The sequence below is a fragment of the Chlorocebus sabaeus genome, chromosome 2 (genome assembly GCF_047675955.1).
Source record: "Chlorocebus sabaeus isolate Y175 chromosome 2, mChlSab1.0.hap1, whole genome shotgun sequence".
Classification (NCBI taxonomy): domain Eukaryota; kingdom Metazoa; phylum Chordata; class Mammalia; order Primates; family Cercopithecidae; genus Chlorocebus; species Chlorocebus sabaeus.
Window position 1 is genome coordinate 26,972,187 of NC_132905.1, and position 20,386 is coordinate 26,992,572.

General features: G+C 43.2%; 1 protein-coding gene across 1 annotated transcript in view; it reads left to right on the forward strand.

The window, feature by feature from the left end:
- Positions 1 to 20,386, forward strand: part of MROH8 (maestro heat like repeat family member 8) — an 87,786-nt gene that overhangs the window by 26,157 nt on the left and 41,243 nt on the right. Inside the window, exons 9-11 of the mRNA XM_073006805.1 lie at positions 11,618 to 11,753; positions 15,696 to 15,823; positions 18,588 to 18,740. Coding sequence (XP_072862906.1) covers positions 11,618 to 11,753; positions 15,696 to 15,823; positions 18,588 to 18,740 — 417 coding nt within the window. The remainder of the gene's footprint in view (positions 1 to 11,617; positions 11,754 to 15,695; positions 15,824 to 18,587; positions 18,741 to 20,386) is intronic.

Below are 20,386 nucleotides of genomic sequence, written 5' to 3' on the forward strand. Positions count from 1 at the left end.
CTGGGCTACAGAGCAAGACTCCATCTCAAAAAAAAAAAAAAAAAACCAAAAACAAAAACAAAAAAACAACAGAGAGAGAGAGATGCAAATATGAGAGTGGTTAACCTGGGTGCCACTGGGGTCTGTGAACATCCACAAGTTGTCTGCAGAGTGTGCAGTATGTGGTGTGGTGCAGTCTTCTGGATTTTCCTTTTTTTTTTTGAGACAGGATCTCATTCTGTCACCTAGGCTGTAGTACAGTGGCATGGTCATGGCTCACTGAAGCCTTGACCTCCCAGACCCAAGCAATCCTCCTGCCTCAGCCTCCCTAGTAGCTGGGACTACAGGCACACACCACTGTGCCTGGCTAATTTTTGTATACTTTTTTGTAGAGATGGAGTTTCACCATGTTGCCCTGGCCGGTCTCAAACTCCTGGGCTCAAGTGATCCTCTTCCCTTGGCTTCCCAAAGTGCTGGGATTACAGACATGAGCCACCACACCCGTCCTCTTCTGGATTTTTCTGAGGAAGGTCCATAGTTTTTTTTAAACCAATTTTATTGAGATATAATTTATATACAATGAATTTATCCAATTTAAGTGTACAGTTCAATGAGTTTTGACAGATATATATTATCTGGGTCTCTAACTTTTCTCATATTCTCAAAGAAACCTAAAGAATAAAGAATGAAAAAAGGAAATATTAAAGAAGCATTTAGTAATCAAACTAGGAGCATAATTCTTCAGTGGCCTTTTTTGTCTTGATAAAGTTTGGGGTTCTTAATATTATGATTATAAAACTTATTAACTGTTTGTCATTCAGTGACAGGTGCAGGCCACCACTCCTGGCTAATTTTTGTAGTTTTAGTAGAGACAGAGTCTCACTATGTTGGCCAGGCTGGTCTCAAATCCCTGGCCTCAAGTGATCTGCCTGCCTCAGCCTCCCACAGTGCTGGGATTACAGGCAGAGCCACCACGCCTGACACCTTCCAAGTTCTTTTTTGTGCATGAGTGTGTTGGGGTGGGGGCTTCCACTCCCAATTTGTTCTCTGCATATAGCCAGAGTCATCCTCTTCAGACCCATGTCATTCTTGCTTGTTTCTTTGCTTTCTCCCCTGTGTTTTCTTTTTCTTCATTTTCTTTTTTTTTTTTTTTTAATTTATTTATTATTATTAAACTTCAAGTTGTAGGGTACATGTGCACAACGTGCAGGTTTGCTACATATGTATACTTGTGCCATGTTGGTGTGCTGCACCCATCAACTCGTCATTTACATCAGGTATAACTCCCAATGCAATCCCTCCCCCCTCCCCCCTCCCCATGATAGGCCCCGGTGTGTGATGTTCCCCTTCCCGAGTCCAAGTGATCTCATTGTTCAGTTCCCACCTACGAGTGAGAACATGTGGTGTTTGGTTTTCTGTTCTTGTGATAGTTTGCTAAGAATGATGGTTTCCAGCTGCATCCATGTCCCTACAAAGGACACAAACTCATCCTTTTTTATGGCTGCATAGTATTCCATGGTGTATATGTGCCACATTTTCTTAATCCAATCTGTCACTGATGGACATTTGGGTTGATTCCAAGTCTTTGCTATTGTGAATAGTGCTGCAATAAACATACGTGTGCATGTGTCCTTATAGCAGCATAATTTATAATCCTTTGGGTATATACCCAGTAATGGGATGGCTGGGTCATATGGTACATCTAGTTCTAGATCCTTGAGGAATCGCCATACTGTTTTCCATAATGGTTGAACTAGTTTACACTCCCACCAACAGTGTAAAAGTGTTCCTATTTCTCCACATCCTCTCCAGCACCTGTTGTTTCCTGACTTTTGAATGATCGCCATTCTAACTGGTGTGAGATGGTATCTCATTGTGGTTTTGATTTGCATTTCTCTGATGGCCAGTGATGATGAGCATTTTTTCATGTGTCTGTTGGCTGTATGAATGTCTTCTTTTGAGAAATGTCTGTTCATATCCTTTGCCCACTTTTGGATGGGGTTGTTTGTTTTTTTCTTGTAAATTTGTTTGAGTTCTTTGTAGGTTCTGGATATTAGCCCTTTGTCAGATGAGTAGATTGCAAAAATTTTCTCCCATTCTGTAGGTTGCCTGCTCACTCTGATGGTAGTTTCTTTTGCTGTGCAGAAGCTCTTTAGTTTGATGAGATCCCATTTGTCAATTTTGGCTTTTGCTGCCGTTGCTTTTGGTGTTTTAGACATGAAGTCTTTGCCCATGCCTATGTCCTGAATGGTACTACCTAGGTTTTCCTCTAGGATTTTTATGGTATTAGGTCTAACATTTAAGTCTCTAATCCATCTTGAATTAATTTTCGTATAAGGAGTAAGGAAAGGATCCAGTTTCAGCTTTCTACTTATGGCTAGCCAATTTTCCCAGCACCATTTATTAAATAGGGAATCCTTTCCCCATTTCTTGTTTCTCTCAGGTTTGTCAAAGATCAGATGGCTGTAGATGTGTGGTATTATTTCTGAGGACTCTGTTCTGTTCCATTGGTCTATATCTCTGTTTTGGTACCAGTACCATGCTGTTTTGGTTACTGTAGCCTTGTAGTATAGTTTGAAGTCAGGTAGCGTGATGCCTCCAGCTTTGTTCTTTTGACTTAGGATTGTCTTGGAGATGCGGGCTCTTTTTTGGTTCCATATGAACTTTAAAGCAGTTTTTTCCAATTCTGTGAAGAAGCTCATTGGTAGCTTGATGGGGATGGCATTGAATCTATAAATTACCTTGGGCAGTATGGCCATTTTCACGATATTGATTCTTCCTATCCATGAGCATGGTATGTTCTTCCATTTGTTTGTGTCCTCTTTGATTTCACTGAGCAGTGGTTTGTAGTTCTCCTTGAAGAGGTCCTTTACATCCCTTGTAAGTTGGATTCCTAGGTATTTTATTCTCTTTGAAGCAATTGTGAATGGAAGTTCATTCCTGATTTGGCTCTCTGTTTGACTGTCACTGGTGTATAAGAATGCTTGTGATTTTTGCACATTAATTTTGTATCCTGAGACTTTGCTGAAGTTGCTGATCAGCTTAAGGAGATTTTGGGCTGAGACAATGGGGTTTTCTAAATATACAATCATGTCGTCTGCAAACAGGGACAATTTGACTTCTTCTTTTCCTAACTGAATCCCCTTGATTTCTTTCTCTTGCCTGATTGCCCTAGCCAGAACTTCCAACACTATGTTGAATAGGAGTGGTGAGAGAGGGCATCCCTGTCTTGTGCCAGTTTTCAAAGGGAATTTTTCCAGTTTTTGCCCATTCAGTATGATATTGGCTGTGGGTTTGTCATAAATAGCTCTTATGATTTTGAGGTACGTTCCATCAATACCGAATTTATTGAGCGTTTTTAGCATGAAGGGCTGTTGAATTTTGTCAAAAGCCTTTTCTGCATCTATTGAGATAATGATGTGGTTCTTGTCTTTGGTTCTGTTTATATGCTGGATTATGTTTATTGATTTGCGAATGTTGAACCAGCCTTGCATCCCAGGGATGAAGCCCACTTGATCATGGTGGATAAGCTTTTTGATGTGCTGCTGAATCCGGTTTGCCAGTATTTTATTGAGGATTTTTGCATCGATGTTCATCAGGGATATTGGTCTAAAATTCTCTTTTTTTGTTGTGTCTCTGCCAGGCTTTGGTATCAGGATGATGTTGGCCTCATAAAATGAGTTAGGGAGGATTCCCTCTTTTTCTATTGATTGGAATAGTTTCAGAAGGAATGGTACCAGCTCCTCCTTGTACCTCTGGTAGAATTCAGCTGTGAATCCATCTGGTCCTGGACTTTTTTTGGTTGGTAGGCTATTAATTATTGCCTCAATTTCAGAGCCTACTATTGGTCTATTCAGGGATTCAACTTCTTCCTGGTTTAGTCTTGGAAGAGTGTAAGTGTCCAGGAAATTATCCATTTCTTCTAGATTTTCCAGTTTATTTGCGTAGAGGTGTTTATAGTATTCTCTGATGGTAGTTTGTATTTCTGTGGGGTCGGTGGTGATATCCCCTTTATCATTTTTAATTGCGTCGATTTGATTCTTCTCTCTTTTCTTCTTTATTAGTCTTGCTAGTGGTCTGTCAATTTTGTTGATCTTTTCAAAAAACCAACTCCTGGATTCATTGATTTTTTGGAGGGTTTTTTTGTGTCTCTATCTCCTTCAGTTCTGCTCTGATCTTAGTTATTTCTTGCCTTCTGCTAGCTTTCGAATGTGTTTGCTCTTGCTTCTCTAGTTCTTTTAATTGCGATGTTAGAGTGTCAATTTTAGATCTTTCCTGCTTTCTCTTGTGGGCATTTAGTGCTATAAATTTCCCTCTACACACTGCTTTAAATGTGTCCCAGAGATTCTGGTATGTTGTATCTTTGTTCTCATTGGTTTCAAAGAACATCTTTATTTCTGCCTTCATTTCGTTATGTACCCAGTAGTCATTCAGGAGCAGGTTGTTCAGTTTCCATGTAGTTGAGCGGTTTTGATTGAGTTTCTTAGTCCTGAGTTCTAATTTGATTGCACTGTGGTCTGAGAGACAGTTTGTTATAATTTCTGTTCTTGTACATTTGCTGAGGAGTGCTTTACTTCCAATTACGTGGTCAATTTTGGAGTAAGTACGATGTGGTGCTGAGAAGAATGTATATTCTGTTGATTTGGGGTGGAGAGTTCTATAGATGTCTATTAGGTCTGCTTGCTGCAGAGATGAGTTCAATTCCTGGATATCCTTGTTAACTTTCTGTCTCGTTGATCTGTCTAATGTTGACAGTGGAGTGTTGAAGTCTCCCATTATTATTGTATGGGAGTCTAAGTCTCTTTGTAAGTCTCTAAGGACTTGCTTTATGAATCTGGGTGCTCCTGTATTGGGTGCATATATATTTAGGATAGTTAGCTCTTCCTGTTGAATTGATCCCTTTACCATTATGTAATGGCCTTCTTTGTCTCTTTTGATCTTTGATGGTTTAAAGTCTGTTTTATCAGAGACTAGTATTGCAACCCCCGCTTTTTTGTGTTCTCCATTTGCTTGGTAAATCTTCCTCCATCCCTTTATTTTGAGCCTGTGTATGTCTCTGCGTGTGAGATGGGTCTCCTGAATACAGCAGACTGATGGGTCTTGACTCTTTATCCAGTTTGCCAGTCTGTGTCTTTTAATTGGAGCATTTAGTCCATTTACATTTAAGGTTAAGATTGTTATGTGTGAACTTGATCCTGCCATTATGATATTAACTGGTTATTTTGCTCGTTAGTTGATGCAGTTTCTTCCTAGCCTTGATGGTCTTTACATTTTGGCATGTTTTTGCAATGGCTGGTACCGGTTGTTCCTTTCCATGTTTAGTGCTTCCTTCAGGGTCTCTTGTAAGGCAGGCCTAGTGGTGACAAAATCTCTAAGCATTTGCTTATCTGTAAAGGATTTTATTTCTCCTTCACTTATGAAACTTAGTTTGGCTGGATATAAAATTCTGGGTTTAAAATTCTTTTCTTTAAGAATGTTGAATATTGGCCCCCACTCTCTTCTGGCTTGAAGAGTTTCTGCCGAGAGATCTGCTGTTAGTCTGATGGGCTTCCCTTTGTGGGTAACCCGACCTTTCTCTCTGGCTGCCCTTAAGATTTTTTCCTTCATTTCAACTTTGGTGAATCTGGCAATTATGTGTCTTGGAGTTGCTCTTCTCGAGGAGTATCTTTGTGGCGTTCTCTGTATTTCCTGGATTTGAATGTTGGCCTGCCCTACTAGGTTGGGAAAGTTCTCCTGGATGATATCCTGAAGAGTGTTTTCCAACTTGGTTCCATTTTCCCCCTCACTTTCAGGCACCCCAATCAGACGTAGATTTGGTCTTTTTACATAATCCCATACTTCTTGCAGGCTTTGTTCATTTCTTTTTCTTCTTTTTTCTTTTGGTTTCTCTTCTCGCTTCATTTCATTCATTTGATCCTCCATCGCTGACATTCTTTCTTCCAGTTGATCGAGACGGTTACTGAAGCTTGTGCATTTGTCACGTATTTCTCGTGCCATGGTTTTCGTCTCTTTCATTTCGTTTGTGAGCTTCTCTGCATTAATTACTCTAGCCATCAATTCTTCCACTTTTTTTTCAAGATTTTTAGTTTCTTTGCGCTGGGTACGTAATTCCTCCTTTAGCTCTGAGAAATTTGATGGACTGAAGCCTTCTTCTCTCATCTCGTCGAAGTTATTCTCCGTCCAGCTTTGATCCGTTGCTGGCGATGAGCTGCGCTCCTTTGCTGGGGGAGATGCGCTCTTATTTTTTGAATTTCCAGCTTTTCTGCCCTGCTTTTTCCCCATCTTTGTGGTTTTATCTGCCTCTGGTCTTTGATGATGGTGATATACTGATGGGGTTTTGGTGTAGGTGTCCTTCCTGTTTGATAGCTTTCCTTCTAACAGTCAGGATCCTCAGCTGTAGGTTGTAGCTGTAGGAGATTGCTTGAGGTCCACTCCAGACCCTGTTTGCCTGGGTATCAGCAGCAGAGGCTGCAGAAGATAGAATATTTCTGAACAGCGAGTGTACCTGTCTGATTCTTGCTTTGGAATCTTCCTCTCAGGGGTGTACTCCACCCTGTGAGGTGTGGGGTGTCAGACTGCCCCTAGTGGGGGATGTCTCCCAGTTAGGCTACTCAGGGGTCAGGGACCCACTTGAGCAGGGAGTCTGTCCCTTCTCAGATCTCAACCTCCGTGTTGGGAGATCCACTGCTCTCTTCAAAGCTGTCAGACAGAGTCGTTTGCATCTGCAGAGCTGCTGCGTTTGTTATTATTTACTGTGCCCTGTCCCCAGAGGTGGAGTCTACAGAGACAGGCAGGTTTCCTTGAGCTGCTGTGAGCTCCACCCAGTTCGAGCTTCCCAGCAGCTTTGTTTACCTACTTAAGCCTCAGCAATGGCGGGCACCCCTCCCCCAGCCTCGCTGCTGCCTTGCCGGTAGATCACAGACGGCTGTGCTAGCAATGAGGGAGGCTCCGTGGGTGTGGGACCCTCCCGGCCAGGTGTGGGATATGATCTCCTGGTGTGCCTGTTTGCTTAAAGCGCAGTATTGGGGTGGGAGTTACCCGATTTTCCAGGTGTTGTGTGTCTCAGTTCCCCTGGCTAGGAAAAGGGATTCCCTTCCCCCTTGCGCTTTCCAGGTGAGGCAATGCCTCGCCCTGCTTCAGCTCTCGCTGGTCGGGCTGCAGCAGCTGACCAGCACCGATCGTCTGGCACTCCCCAGTGAGATGAACCCAGTACCTCAGTTGAAAATGCAGAAATCGCCGGTCTTCTGTGTCGCTCGCGCTGGGAGTTGGAGACTGGAGCTGTTCCTATTCGGCCATCTTGCTCCGCCCCTCTTTTTCTTCATTTTCTTTTTTTTCCTCATGTCACTTGTTTCATCCAGTGATTTCCAAACTGATCTTAGAATATGGGGTCGTGTCTGATGTAGCTCTGCCTGCCTCTCTACACCTAAGTCCCCTGACTTACCACACAGCAGCCGCCTTTATGTTCCTTCCCACATAAGGCTCATGTTGCCTCATGGCGTTTGCACTTGCTGCCTTCTCTGCTTGGAGTGACCTTCCCTAGCTCTGCCCAGAGCCAGCCTCTCCTGGTTCCTTAGCACTGTGTTCAGATGTCTCGACCTCAAAAGGGCCTCTGCTCACCACAGACAGACCTACGTTTGCTCTCTGTCTCATCTCTCTCTCCTTCCTAGGGCTGTCTAGAATCAGAGGTTATCTGGCTTGATTCTTCCTTTGTTGCTGTGTTATCTGTTTCCCACTAATAAAGTATAAATTCTACCAGTGATTATGCTCCTCTGTTTTTTTTTTTTTTCTTTTCTTTTCTTTTTTTTTTTTGTGAGACGGGGTCTCGCTCTGTCACCCAGATTGGAGTGCAGTAGCACGATCATGGCTTACTGCAGCCTCAACCTCCTGGCCTTAAGCAATGCTCCTGCCTTAGCCTCCCTAGTAGCTGGGACTACAGGCATGTACCACCATGCCTGGTTAATTTTTTAATTTTTTATACAGATGGGGTCTCACTATATTGCCCAAGCTGGTCTCAAACTCTTGGGGTCAAACAATCCTCCCACCTCTGCCTTCCAAAATGCTGGGATTACAGACATGAGCCACTGTACCTTGCAATTATACTTGTCTTGTTCACCACAGTAGCCCCAGTGCCTGCCTAGCACAGAATCTGCCATGTGGTTGATGCTCAATTCAGTATTGATTGAGTAAATGTAAGTCAACCCATGTCCCTTCTCTGCTCAAGACCCTCCGCTGGCCAAAGTCCTCACAACGTTCTACAGGTTGCAACACCTTCTGGCCCATTCTTTATCTACTTCCTATTTCTTTCCTTCTCATTTACATTGCTCCAGCCAATCTCACCTACTTATGGTTCCTCAGAAACACCAAACACACCCGTCTCAGTCCTTGGCACTTGGCATTCTCTCTGCCCAGAATGCTCTTCTCCTGGGTATCTCCGTGGCTCAGTCTCTTATTTCAGTATTAGTGAGGCCTTCCCTGACTATCCTAAACAATTCTTATCCCTTTCCCCTGAATTTTTGTTAATCATGACATTTATCATCATTTGATACATAATAACATTTTACGTATCCATTTTGTTTACTTTGTGTTTCCCTAACTAGATCATCACCTCCGCAAGCAGGGATATTCTCTTTTGTTCACTGCTTATATCCCCAGTGCCAGTCATAGTTCCTGGCACATAACTGACACCGTATTTTTTGGTTGATTGAATGAATGAAGGTTATATCAGTGAATTAAAGATGTTACACAGCTTTGTGTGTTGCTGTGTTTACTTTACTGTTGTAAAGGCTGTTCACAATATTTCTGTGTCTTATTTCTGTAGAGCCACAGAAGAAATTTCTTTCCATCTCAACCCTAGGAAAAGCTGTGCTTCTTCTGCGTGGCTAGTTGCTTGTTTTTTTTTTTTTTTTTTTTTTTTGAGACGGAGTGTCGCTCTGTCATCCAGTCTGCAGTGCAGTGGTGCCATCTCGGCTCACTGCAAGCTTCGCCTCCTGGGTTCACGCCATTCTCCTGCCTCAGCCTCCCAGGTAGCTGGGACTACAGGTGCCCGCCACCACACCCAGCTAATTTTTTGTATTTTTAGTGGAGACAGGGTTTCACCGTGTTAGCCAGGATGGTCTTGATCTCCTGACCTCGTGATCCACCTGCCTCGGCCTCCCAAAGTGCTGGGATTACAGGCGTGAGCCACCACGCCCGGCCGCTTTTTATCTTAAGGACAGCGTGAATCATGTTCTGTGGACCATTGTGTGTGCGTCTACATTTGCCATGAGAGAGTTCAGAGCCTTGCTCCTTGGCCTACCTCAAGCAAATGATTATGCATTCTGCATGCCAACCAAATTCCTAACTTCATTTATCTTTTCTACTTTAATGTTTTATTTTTATTATTTTTAAGTTTTTAATTTTTATTTATTTATTTATTTTGAGATGGAGTCTCATTCTGTCGCCCCGGCCGGAGTGCAGTGGTGCAATCTTGGCTGACTGCCACCTCCACCTACCAGGCTCAAGCAATTCTCCTGCCTCAGCCTCCCGAGTAGCTGGGATTACAGGCATGCACCACCACGCCCAGCTAATTTTTCTGTATTTTTAGTAGATACGGGGTTTCACCATGTTGGCCAGGCAGGTCTTGAACTCCTGGCCTCAAATGATATGTCCGCCTTGGCCTCCCAAAGTGCTGGGGTTATAGGTGTGAGCCACTGCGCCCAGCCAATTTTTAAATTTATCCAGTTTTCTTCAGTATTTATTTCAAGTTATATTTCCTTTTCTGGTATGATTTTTGCCAGCTACATTACATGGATTTTTTTCCATAATCAAGCAGGTTGTTAAAAAAATGAATTTTATAAATAGAATTAAGTGCTATATCTCAACTTTGCATTCAGCTTTTTATTTTTATTTTTTACTTTATGTATGTATGTATTAATTTTGAGGTGGAGTCTCACTCTTGTCACCCAGTCTGGAGTGCAGTGGCGTGATCTTGGCTCACTACAACCTGCGCCTCCCAAGTTCAAGCGATTCTCCTGCCTCAGCCTCCTGAATAGCTGGGATTACAGTTGCCTGCCACCACATCTGGCTGATTTTTGTCCTTTTAGTAGACATGGGGTTTCGCCATGTTGGCGAGGCAGGCTGGTCTCGAATCCCTGACCTCAGGTGATCCGCCCACCTCGGCCTCCCAAAGTGCTGGGATTACTGGCATGAGCCACCACGCCTGGCCGCATTCAGCTTTTTTACTTAGCAGAATAACACATTATACATTTCTTAGATACTTGATTTTTAATGGTTGTATTCGTAGACTGGCTGTAGGATAATTCCCTTTACTATTGTCATGCAATTATTTCCAAAGTGTGGTCTTTAGACCACTGCTGGGTGTATACCCCAAAGAAAGGAAATCAGTATATGGAAGCGATATCTGCACTCCCTTGTTTGTTGCAACACTCTTCACAATAGCCAAAGTTTGGAAGCAGCGTAAGTGTTTATCAACAGATGAATGGATAAAGAATACACAATGAAGTACTTATACACAATGAAGTACTCTTCCGCCATAAAAAGAATGAGATCCTGTCATTCGCAACAACATGGATGGAACTGGAGGTCGTTATGCTAAGTGAAATATACTGGGCATAGAAAGACAAACATCACATGTTCTCACATATTGTGGGACCTGAAAATCAAAACAGTTTAATTCATGAAGATAGAGAATGGAAGGATGGTTATCAGAGGCTGGGAAGGGTGGTGGCAGGGTTGGGGAGAGGTGGGGATGGTTAATAGGTACCAAAACCATTGTTAGAATGAATAAGACCTAATATTTTATAGCACAACAGGGTGACTATTGTGCATTAGTAATTTTTTAATAATATTAAAAATGTAATACATTTTTATTTGGTAATATTAAATGTACGTATATTTGGCCAGCTGTGGTGGCTCAGGCCTATAATTTGGGAGACTGAGGCGGGTGGGTCACTTGAGGTTCGGAGTTTGAGACCAGCCTCGTCAACACAGCGAAACCCCATCTCTACTAAAAATACAAAAATCACCTGGGTGCAGTGGCTCACACTTGTAATTCCAGCTATTTGGGAGGCTGAGGCAGGAGAATCACTTGAACCTGGGAGGCGGAGGTTGCAGTGAACTGAGATCGCGCCACTGCACTCCACCCTGAGCGAAAAGGGCAAAACTCTGTTTCAAAAAAAAAAAAAATTATTAAAATAACTAAAAGAATATAATTGGACTGTTTATAACACAAAGAATAAATGCTTGAGGGGGTGGATACTCCATTTTCCATGATGTGATTATTATGCATTGCAGGCCTGTATACCCCACAAATATATAGACCTACTACGTACTCCGAAAAATTAAAATTAAAAAATAAAAATAAAAACAGTGCTAGAATTAACATCTTTATGCACAAAGCTTTTTCATTTTTCAGATTGTTTACTTAGGTTAGAATTCCCCTATTTCTTAATAACACCATCTACTGGCTATACCGTGTCTACCTATGTTAAATATGAACCCTACAGAGATCCACAGGCTGATTGTGACCCTTACACTTCCCTTAAGTTGAGAGTAGAATTGGGATTACTTCTCAACAATTCAAATCGAAGGCACTAAATGCACATGTATTCTGATGACATCTTTCTTTTTCTTTCTCAAGCTTCCACTGCGATTCCAAAGACTTGGGCACCTAGTGGCTCTGATGGCACTGCTCTGTGGGGACCCACAGGAAAAGGTGGCTGAGGAGGCTGCAGAGAGCATTTACTACCTGCTGCATATCATCCTGAGGCTGAAGTGTAAGACACTGCTGAAGGCCGCGAGGTCCTGAGTGAATTCTCCAGCACAACATAAGCACCAGCCCTCCTTACACATTGATTCAGTCCCCATGTTCTGGAAAGGCCTTTTACAGTAGTTCATAAAGAGAAAGATACATAGTCCATAGGCAGAGATGAAGCAACACTGACTTAATAATTAGAATCCTAATACTAGATCAGACCCACTATTGTCATCCATCTGCATAGCCAGGGAGTGGCTAAACGTGGCTCTGTGGACAAACTAGAGTGATTAGTTTGGTCAGAAGTAGGAGTGAGGCTGGGCGCAGTGGTTCACTCCTATATTCATAGCATTTTGCCAGGCCAAGCCGGGAGGACCGCTTGGGCCCAGGAGTTCAAGACCAGCCTGGGCAACATGGCAAAAACCCTTCTCTACAAAAAATTTTAAAAATTAGCTGGCATGGTGGAGTATGCCTATGATCTCAGCTACTCAGGAGGTGAAGGTGGGAGAATCGCTTGAGCCCAGGAGGTCGAGGCTGCAGGAGAATTAATGTCCTTATGAAGGGAAATTACAGGGGCCATGAGTAAGAATCAAATCTAGTTGCAGGGTTCAGAAAAGGTAATCCAGAGAATAAAGAGCAGTTTGCCACTGGACAGGTAAGAAGAGTGTATTAAGCCGAAGGAATGACAAAGGAAAGGATCCTTGGTAGGAGTGAGCTTGAGGAGTTTGAAAAATAGAGAGAGGGCCAGTGTGGTCAAGGCATGAGTCACTGACTTCCATGATTAGAAGGGACTTTAGAAGATATCTAACCCAGCATTCCCCCGGTGTTTGAATCTCAGCCTACTCCATCCCTGCCCAGTACAGTCATGCAGCATATAATGACATTTCAGTCAACAGCTGATCATGTCTGGGTCACATAAGATTAGAATGGAGCTGACATTTTTCTTTTTCTTTTATTTTATCTTATTTTGAGATGGAGTCTCGCTCTGTTGCCCAGGGTGGAGTGCAGTGGTGTGATCTCGGCTCACTGCAACCTCCACCTCCCAGGTGCAAGCAGTTCTTGTGCCTCAGCCTCCCGAGTAGCTGGGATTACAGGCAACTGCCACCACACCTGGCTCATTTTTGTATTTTTAGTAGAGATGGGGTTTCAACATCTCTGCTAAATGTTACTTAATGTTGGCCAGGCTGGTCTCGAACTCCTGACCTCAAGTGATCTGCCTGCCTCGGCCTCCCAAAGTGCTAGGATTACAGCATGAACCACCACGCCCAGCCTTATTATTATTATTTTCTTTTAAAGAAAGGAAGTCTCAGCTTGGCACGGTGGCTCACACCTGTAATTCCAGCACTTTGGGAGGCCAAGGCAGGCGGATCACAAGGTCAAGAGATCAAGACCATCCTGGCCAACCTGATGAAACCCCGTCTCTACTAAAAACACAAAAATTAGCTGGGTGGGGTGGCTACTTGGGAGGCTGAGGCAGGAGAATCACTTGAACCTGGGAGGCAGAGGTTGCAGTGAGCTGAGATCATGTCACTGCACTCCAGCCTGGTGACGGAGCGAGACTCCATCTGAAAGAGAGAGAGAGAGAGAGAGAGAGAGAGAGAGTAAGGGAAAGAATAAAAAGAAACGAAGTCTCACTATGTTGCCTAGGCTGGTCTCCAACTCCTGAGCTCAAGCAGTGCTCCTACCCCAGCCTTCTAAAGTGCTGGGACTATGGGTGTCCACCACCATACCCAGCTGAGCTGAAAATTTTGTATCACCTAGTGACATTGTAGCCATCATAACATTATGGCACAATACATTACTCACCTTTGTGGTGATACTGGTGTAAACAAACCTACTGCACTACCAGTCATATAAAAGTATAGAACCTACAATTATGTACAGTATGTATCCTTGGTAATGATAATAACTATTTACTGGTTTATTTATTTACTATACATTTTATGATTATTTTAGCATGTACTCCTTCTACTTATTAAAAAAACAGTTAACTATGAAACAGCCCCAGGCAGGCCCTTCAGGAGGAATTCCTGAAGAAGGCGTTATCATAGGAGATGACAGCTCCATGCGTGTTACTGCCCTGAATACCTTCCAGTGGGGCAGGATGTGAAGATGGAAGACGGTGGTATTGATTATCCTGATCTTGTGCAGGCCTAGGCTAGTGTGTGTGTTTTTGTCTTAGTTTTTAACAAAAACACTTTAGAATGTAAAGAAAAAAAAAAAAATTAGGCCAGGCGCAGTGGCTCATGCCTGTAATCCCAGCCCTTTGGTAGGCCGAGGAGGGTCCATCACCTGAGGTCAGGAATTCAAGACCAGCCTGGCCAACAGGGCAAAACCCCGTTTCTACTAAAAGTACAAAAATTAGCTTGGTGTGGTGGCGCATGCCTGTAGTCCCAGCTACTCAGGAGGCTGAGGCAAGTGAATCGCTTAAACCTGGGAGGTGGAGGTTGCAGTGAGCCGAGATTGCACCACTGCACTCCAGTCTGGGTGACAGAGTGAGAGACTCTGTCTAAAAAAAAAAAAAGTACACTCTATGTGATGTTCATGCAGTAATGCAGTAGCCTGACAGTGCATTTCTCAGAATGTATCCCAATTGTTAAGCTACACACAACTGTAATTCCTCTGCCTGGGTTTGCACTTCACATGGATAAGGAAGCTCCATGCTTCCCAAAGCAACTGTCCTGTCATTGGGTACCTCTGATTATGAGCAGTCTCTACCAGGTGTACAGCCAAAGAAATACAGTTGATTATTGATTCAGCAAATAGTTATGAAGCATTTATTGTTCTAGTGATGCATCACTAAACGAGACAGACAAGATACCTTCCCCCAGGGAGCTTATTTTCTAGTTGGAGAGAGAGTATCCTCAGCCAAGGGCTCAAAGATAAATTTTCCATCTACAAATTTCCAGCAAATATGAGGTCACAATAAAACACAAGAAAAACAAGACACTACAATCATCAGCAAAACTAGACAATGATGAAGAGTTCTGATATCAGAATTATCATACGTAATATAAAGTTGGGCAATTTTTTCTGGGAACCTAAGCTTCATAGGGAGACCCCTCACCATTCCTCACTGTTGAGGGGAAATAAGGTAGCATGCTTTGGTTGTACTGACAAATCACTCAAATGCTCTGCTCTTACAAAAAACTCTTTGCTTTTGCTTTTTTTTTTTTTTTTTTTAAAGACAGGGTCGGTTGGATGTTGTGGCTCATGCCTGTAATCCCACCACTTTGGGAGGCCAAGGTGGGTGGATCACCTGAGGTCAGGAGTTCGAGACCAGCCTGACCAAAATGGAGAAACCCCGTCTCTACTAAAAATACAAAATTAGCTGGGTGTGGTGGCACATGCCTGTAATCCCAGCTACTCAAGAGGCTGAGGCAGGAGAATCGCTTGAACCCAGGAGGCAGAGGTTGCAGTGAGCCGAGATCACGCCGTTGCACTCCAGCCTGGGCAACAAGAATGAAATTCTGTCTCAAAAAAAAAAAAAAAAAAAAGACAGGGTCTTACTCTGTCACCCAGGCTGGAGTGCAGTGGTGTGATCTCGGCTCACTGCAAGCTCTGCCTCCTGGGTTCCAGTGATCCTCCCACCTCAGCCTCCCAGGTAGCTGGGACTACAGGAGAGTGCCACCATGCCCGGCTCATTTTTTTATTTTTCTGTAGAGTCAGAGTTTCATCATGTTGGCCAGGGTTGTCTCACACTCTTGACTTCAAGTGATCCACCTGCCTCGACCTCCTCTTTGCTTTTTCTTTTGGCTCTTTTTATATATTGTTCTACAAGAAAAGAGAAATAAATCAGCCTTCAGATGAACACATACTCCCTCGCCCAGGCATTTTTGTTCAAGTGAAAAAGAAGAAGAGTAAGATCTTGGGATCCACTTTAAACTGGAGATCAAGCAGACCTGTAAAATCAAGAAGAAAAAAAGAAGCCACAAAGTATTCATATTTTATATTTTCTTTTCAGATATCATACTTGACAAGAAAAATCAGCAAAACTTGAAAAGAGCATTGACAAAATTTCGAGAATTCCTGGAGCTCCACGGCTTGGCCACTAAATGCTTCTTCTACAGCTATCCCTTCAGAATTGCCCAGGTAATAAGAATGGCTAAAATTACAACCATAGCCAGAAGTGTTGGCAAGGGTGGGGAACAACCAGAAGTCTCCTGCGTTTATTCATGGAAATGTAAAATAGTAAAAACCACTTTGGAAAAAGTTCTGGTCATTTCTTATAAAACAAAACCATACACAATTGCCCAAGGAATGTGGTCTCTAAACATTCCATAGTTTGAAGACAAGGCACCAGGATCCTGGCCCATATACCCCTTGCCCTCTTAATTTGGGGGTTAAGGTCAACCTGCCATTGAGGCCAGTATCCCTGGATTTCACTTCATATCAGCTCTGCTCCTACTATTAATAATCGCCAGTGTCTTGCAAACGTAAATGCTGGTCCCCAAAAGGAGCTGCAAGAGAGTATGGTTGATCCAACAAGCCAGACACTTTTAAATTAATGTAGTTATGCATTATTCAATAAATACTTATACATCCACTAGGTACCAGGCATTCTAGGGGCTAGGGGAAAATAAAGAAAACCCACGGATCTTACTCATGTGGGGTGAAAAGTACCAAGTAATTTCATCTCTCTGCACATCAATTTTCTCATCTGCACGATGGAGATCTGTAAAAATTGGGACAGGTTTTACAATTTTTTTTTAAATTTACACTGTTTACAATTCAGTCGTGGTTAAATGAGATATCGTATGGAAAATGCTTTGCTAAACCACGACTGAATTGTAAACAGTGTAAATTGTAAAAAAAAAAAAAAAATTTACGGCCGGGCGCGGTGGCTCAAGCCTGTAATCCCAGCACTTTGGGAGGCTGAGACGGGCGGATCACGAGGTCAGGAGATCGAGACCATCCTGGCTAACACGGTGAAACCCCGTCTCTACTAAAAAATACAAAAAATCTAGCCGGGCGAGGTGGCGGGCACCTGTCGTCCCAGGTACTCAGGAGGCTGAGGCAGGAGAATGGCGGGAACCCGGGAGGCGGAGCTTGCAGTGAACTGAGATCTGGCCACTGCACTCCAGCCTGGGCGACAGAGCGAGACTCCGTCTCAAAAAAAAAAAAAAAATATACTAGTAAGTGCCCAGTAAATTAAGCCTATTATAATCATGTGAAGGACTTTATCTACTACTAAATGCAAAGAAAGACAGAATGACACATTTTTTAGTATGTTGTCTCCAGACAAGGCATTTTAATTATGCCTGGGAACCTTTCAGCTGTGTAACATTAGGGCCTTTTTTTTTAAGTCCTATCCTATAAAAGTGTGACTCTTTCTGAAGATCTCATAATACAGCTTCTTTTTCTTTTCTTTTCTTGTTTTGTTTTGTTTTGTTTTGTTTGGGGAGAGGTGTTTCTTTGAGACAGAGTTTCACTCTTGTCGCCCAGGCTGGAGTGCAATGGCTCAATCTTGGCTCGCTGCAACCTCCGCCTCTTGGGTTCAAGCGATTCTCCTGCCTCAGCCTCTTGAGTAGCTGGGATTCGCCACCACGCCCAGCTAATTTTGTATTTTTAGTAGAGACAGGGTTTCTCCATGTTTGTCAGGCTGGTCTTGAACTCTGACCTCAGGTGATCCACCTGCCTCAGCCTCCCAAAGTAGTCGGATTGCAGACGTGAGCCACTATGCCAGGCTTATTTTATTTTATTTTATTATTTTTTAAAATTTATTTTATTTTATTATTTTATTTTTGAGACAGAGTCTCGCTCTGTCACCCAGGCTGAAGTGCAGTGGCACAATCTCATCTCACAGCAACCTCTGCCTCCCGGGTTCAAGTGATTCTCCTCCCTCAGCCTCCCAAGTAGCTGGGATTACAGACATGCACCACCACACCCAACTAATTTTTGTATTTTTAGTAGAGACAGGGTTTCTTCATTTTAGTAGAGACAGGGTTTCTTCATGTTGGCCAAGCAGCTAGTCTCGAATCGTGAGCTCAAGTGTTTCTCCCGCTTTAGGCTCCCAAAGAGCTGGGATTACAGGCATGAGCCACTGCACCTGGCCAATAAAACTTCTTTCTAAATGTCAGAGCAGCAGGCTGGGTGCAGTGGCTCACCCCTGTCATCCCAGCACTTAGGGAGGCTGAAGTGGAAGGATCACTTGAGCCCAGGATTCCAGACCATCCTGGGCAACATAGCGAGACCCATCTCTACAAATAAAAAATTAGCTGGGTGTGGTGGTGCATACCTGTAGTCCTAGCTTCTCAGGAAACAAGTCAGAGGATTACTTGAGCCTGGGAGTCCAGGCTACAGTGAGCTGTGATCATACCACTGCACTCCAGCCTCAGTGTCAGAGCAGCAAAAGTCCATGCACAGATGCTAGCAGTGGACATTTGGATTGCTTCCACCTTTTTACCATAATAAACAAGACTGGGCTGGGTGCATGGCTCACGCCTATAATCCCAACACTTTGGGAGGCTGAGGCGGGAGGATCGCTTGGGCCAAGAGTTCACAGCCAGCCTGGGCAACATAGTGAGACCCCTGTCTTTACCAAAAAATCTAAAAATTATCAGAGTGTGGTAGCAGGTGCCTGTAGCCTCAGCTACTCAGAAGGCTGAGGCAGGAGGATCACTTGAGCCCAAGAGGTTGAGGCTACAGTGAGCCGTGATTGTGCCCCTGCCTGGGTGACAGAGTAAGATGCTATCTCCAAAAACAAAACCAAACCACAAGACTCAAATAAAACAGCCTTGTACATCTTTGTCCACTTCTCTAATTGTTAACTTAGACTCGAGTCCTTGTTCAGGGCACTTTCTATCATACCATATTTCCATATTTCTTGGAAATTCATTTTCCTACATCATTTCAGATCTTGGAAGGTTTTCTCGATTCAGATGAGATCTGCCAGTTAATAATGACTACATTTGATACCCTGAAAAACCTGAATCATCCCTACATCCAGCTATCAGCAGGAAAATTACTGCTAACTTTGACGAAAAATGCAGAGTTCCGATTTGAGAAGGTAAACTTTCAGTGTCTGTTTCCTGGGTTCAAAAAGCCAGTAGGACCTCTTCATCTCTGCAGCTACTGAGGTTTCTGCTTGTCCTATTCAGCTGAGAATGACTACTCGTGGATACAGGGTCAAAGCCTTAGTCTGTTTAGTCACGAATATCCATTCTATAAACATATACCAAACAATCACTGTGTTTGTAACTAGAGAGGGAGATTTTTTTTTTAAAATCTAAGATGTGGTCCATGACGGGGTGCGGTGACTCACATCTGTAATCCCAGCACTTTGGGAGGCTGAGGTGGGTGGATCACGAGGTCAAGAAATCAAGACCATCCTGGCCAACACGGTGAAACCCTGTCTCTGCTAAAAATACAAAAATTAGTTGGGCGTGGTGGCATGTGCCTGTAGTCCCAGCTACTCAGGAGGTTGAGGCAGGAGAATCGCTTGAACCCGGGAGGTGGAGGTTGCAGTGAGCCAAGATCGCACCACTGCACTCCAACCTGGGCGACAGAGCGAGACTCCATCTCAAAAAAAAAAAAAAAAAAAAAAAAAAAAAAAAAGATGTGGTCCATATTTTCTATAAGAGTAGAGTTTTTCTGGGGAGATATAACTAACACATATGAGAATACTTTAATTTAGGTACTCATCCAGATGGGTTAAAGGTATCAAGATTTAAAAAGCTGTAAGTGGTCGGGCGCAGTGGCTCATGCCTGTAATCCCAGCACTTTGGGAGCCCAAGGTGGGCAGATGGCTTGAGCTCAAGAGTTCAAAATCAGCCTCAGCAACATAGCGAAACCCTGTCTCCACTTAAAATACAAAAATTAGCCAGGTATGATGGTGCACACCTGCTATTTGGATGGCTGAGGCAGGAGAATTGCTTGAACCCAGGAGGCGGAGGCTGTAGTGAGCTGAGATTGCACCACTGCCCTCTAGCTTGGGCAACAGAGTGAGACCCTGCCTCAAAATAAATAAATAAATAAATAAATAAATAAAAGTAAATAAAAAGCCATAAGTGACCCTAGAAGGAGGCAGACTTAGAAATCAAAATTAAGAGAATTTATCTAAATGTATATAAAATTAAAACATCAAGAAGTAACTATATAGTTATGTTATTTAGAAATAGAGAAGGACATGCTGGAAGAGACAAAAGGGGTAAAAGAACCCTTGTCTCTGGAGAACAGACCCGAGGAAGAGGGAGGAAAGAAGCTTGAAATGCCACTGGACTTTTTAAATTGTGTTCCCATATTGTACTTGGGTACAAATAAAAAGTAATTTAAGAATGATGAGAACCGGCCGGGTGTAGTGGCTCACACTTATAATCCCAGCAGTTTGGGAGGTTGAGGCAGGCAAATTGCTTGAACCCAGAAGTTCAAGACCAGCCTAGGCAACATAGTGAGACCCCATCTCTACAAAAAAAATTTTAAAAATTAGCCAGGCATGGTGGCACACACCTGTGTTGCCAGCTACTTGGGAAGCTGAGGCAGGAGGAGTGCTTGAGCCCAGTAAGACAAGGCTGCAGGGAGCCATGATCATGCCTTTACATTTCAGCCTGGGCGACAGAAGGAGATCTTGTCTCAAAAAACAGCAACAAATAAAACAAATTTAAAAACAACAACAACAAATGATGAGCACCCTTTTTTTTACCCTATTAAAATCGC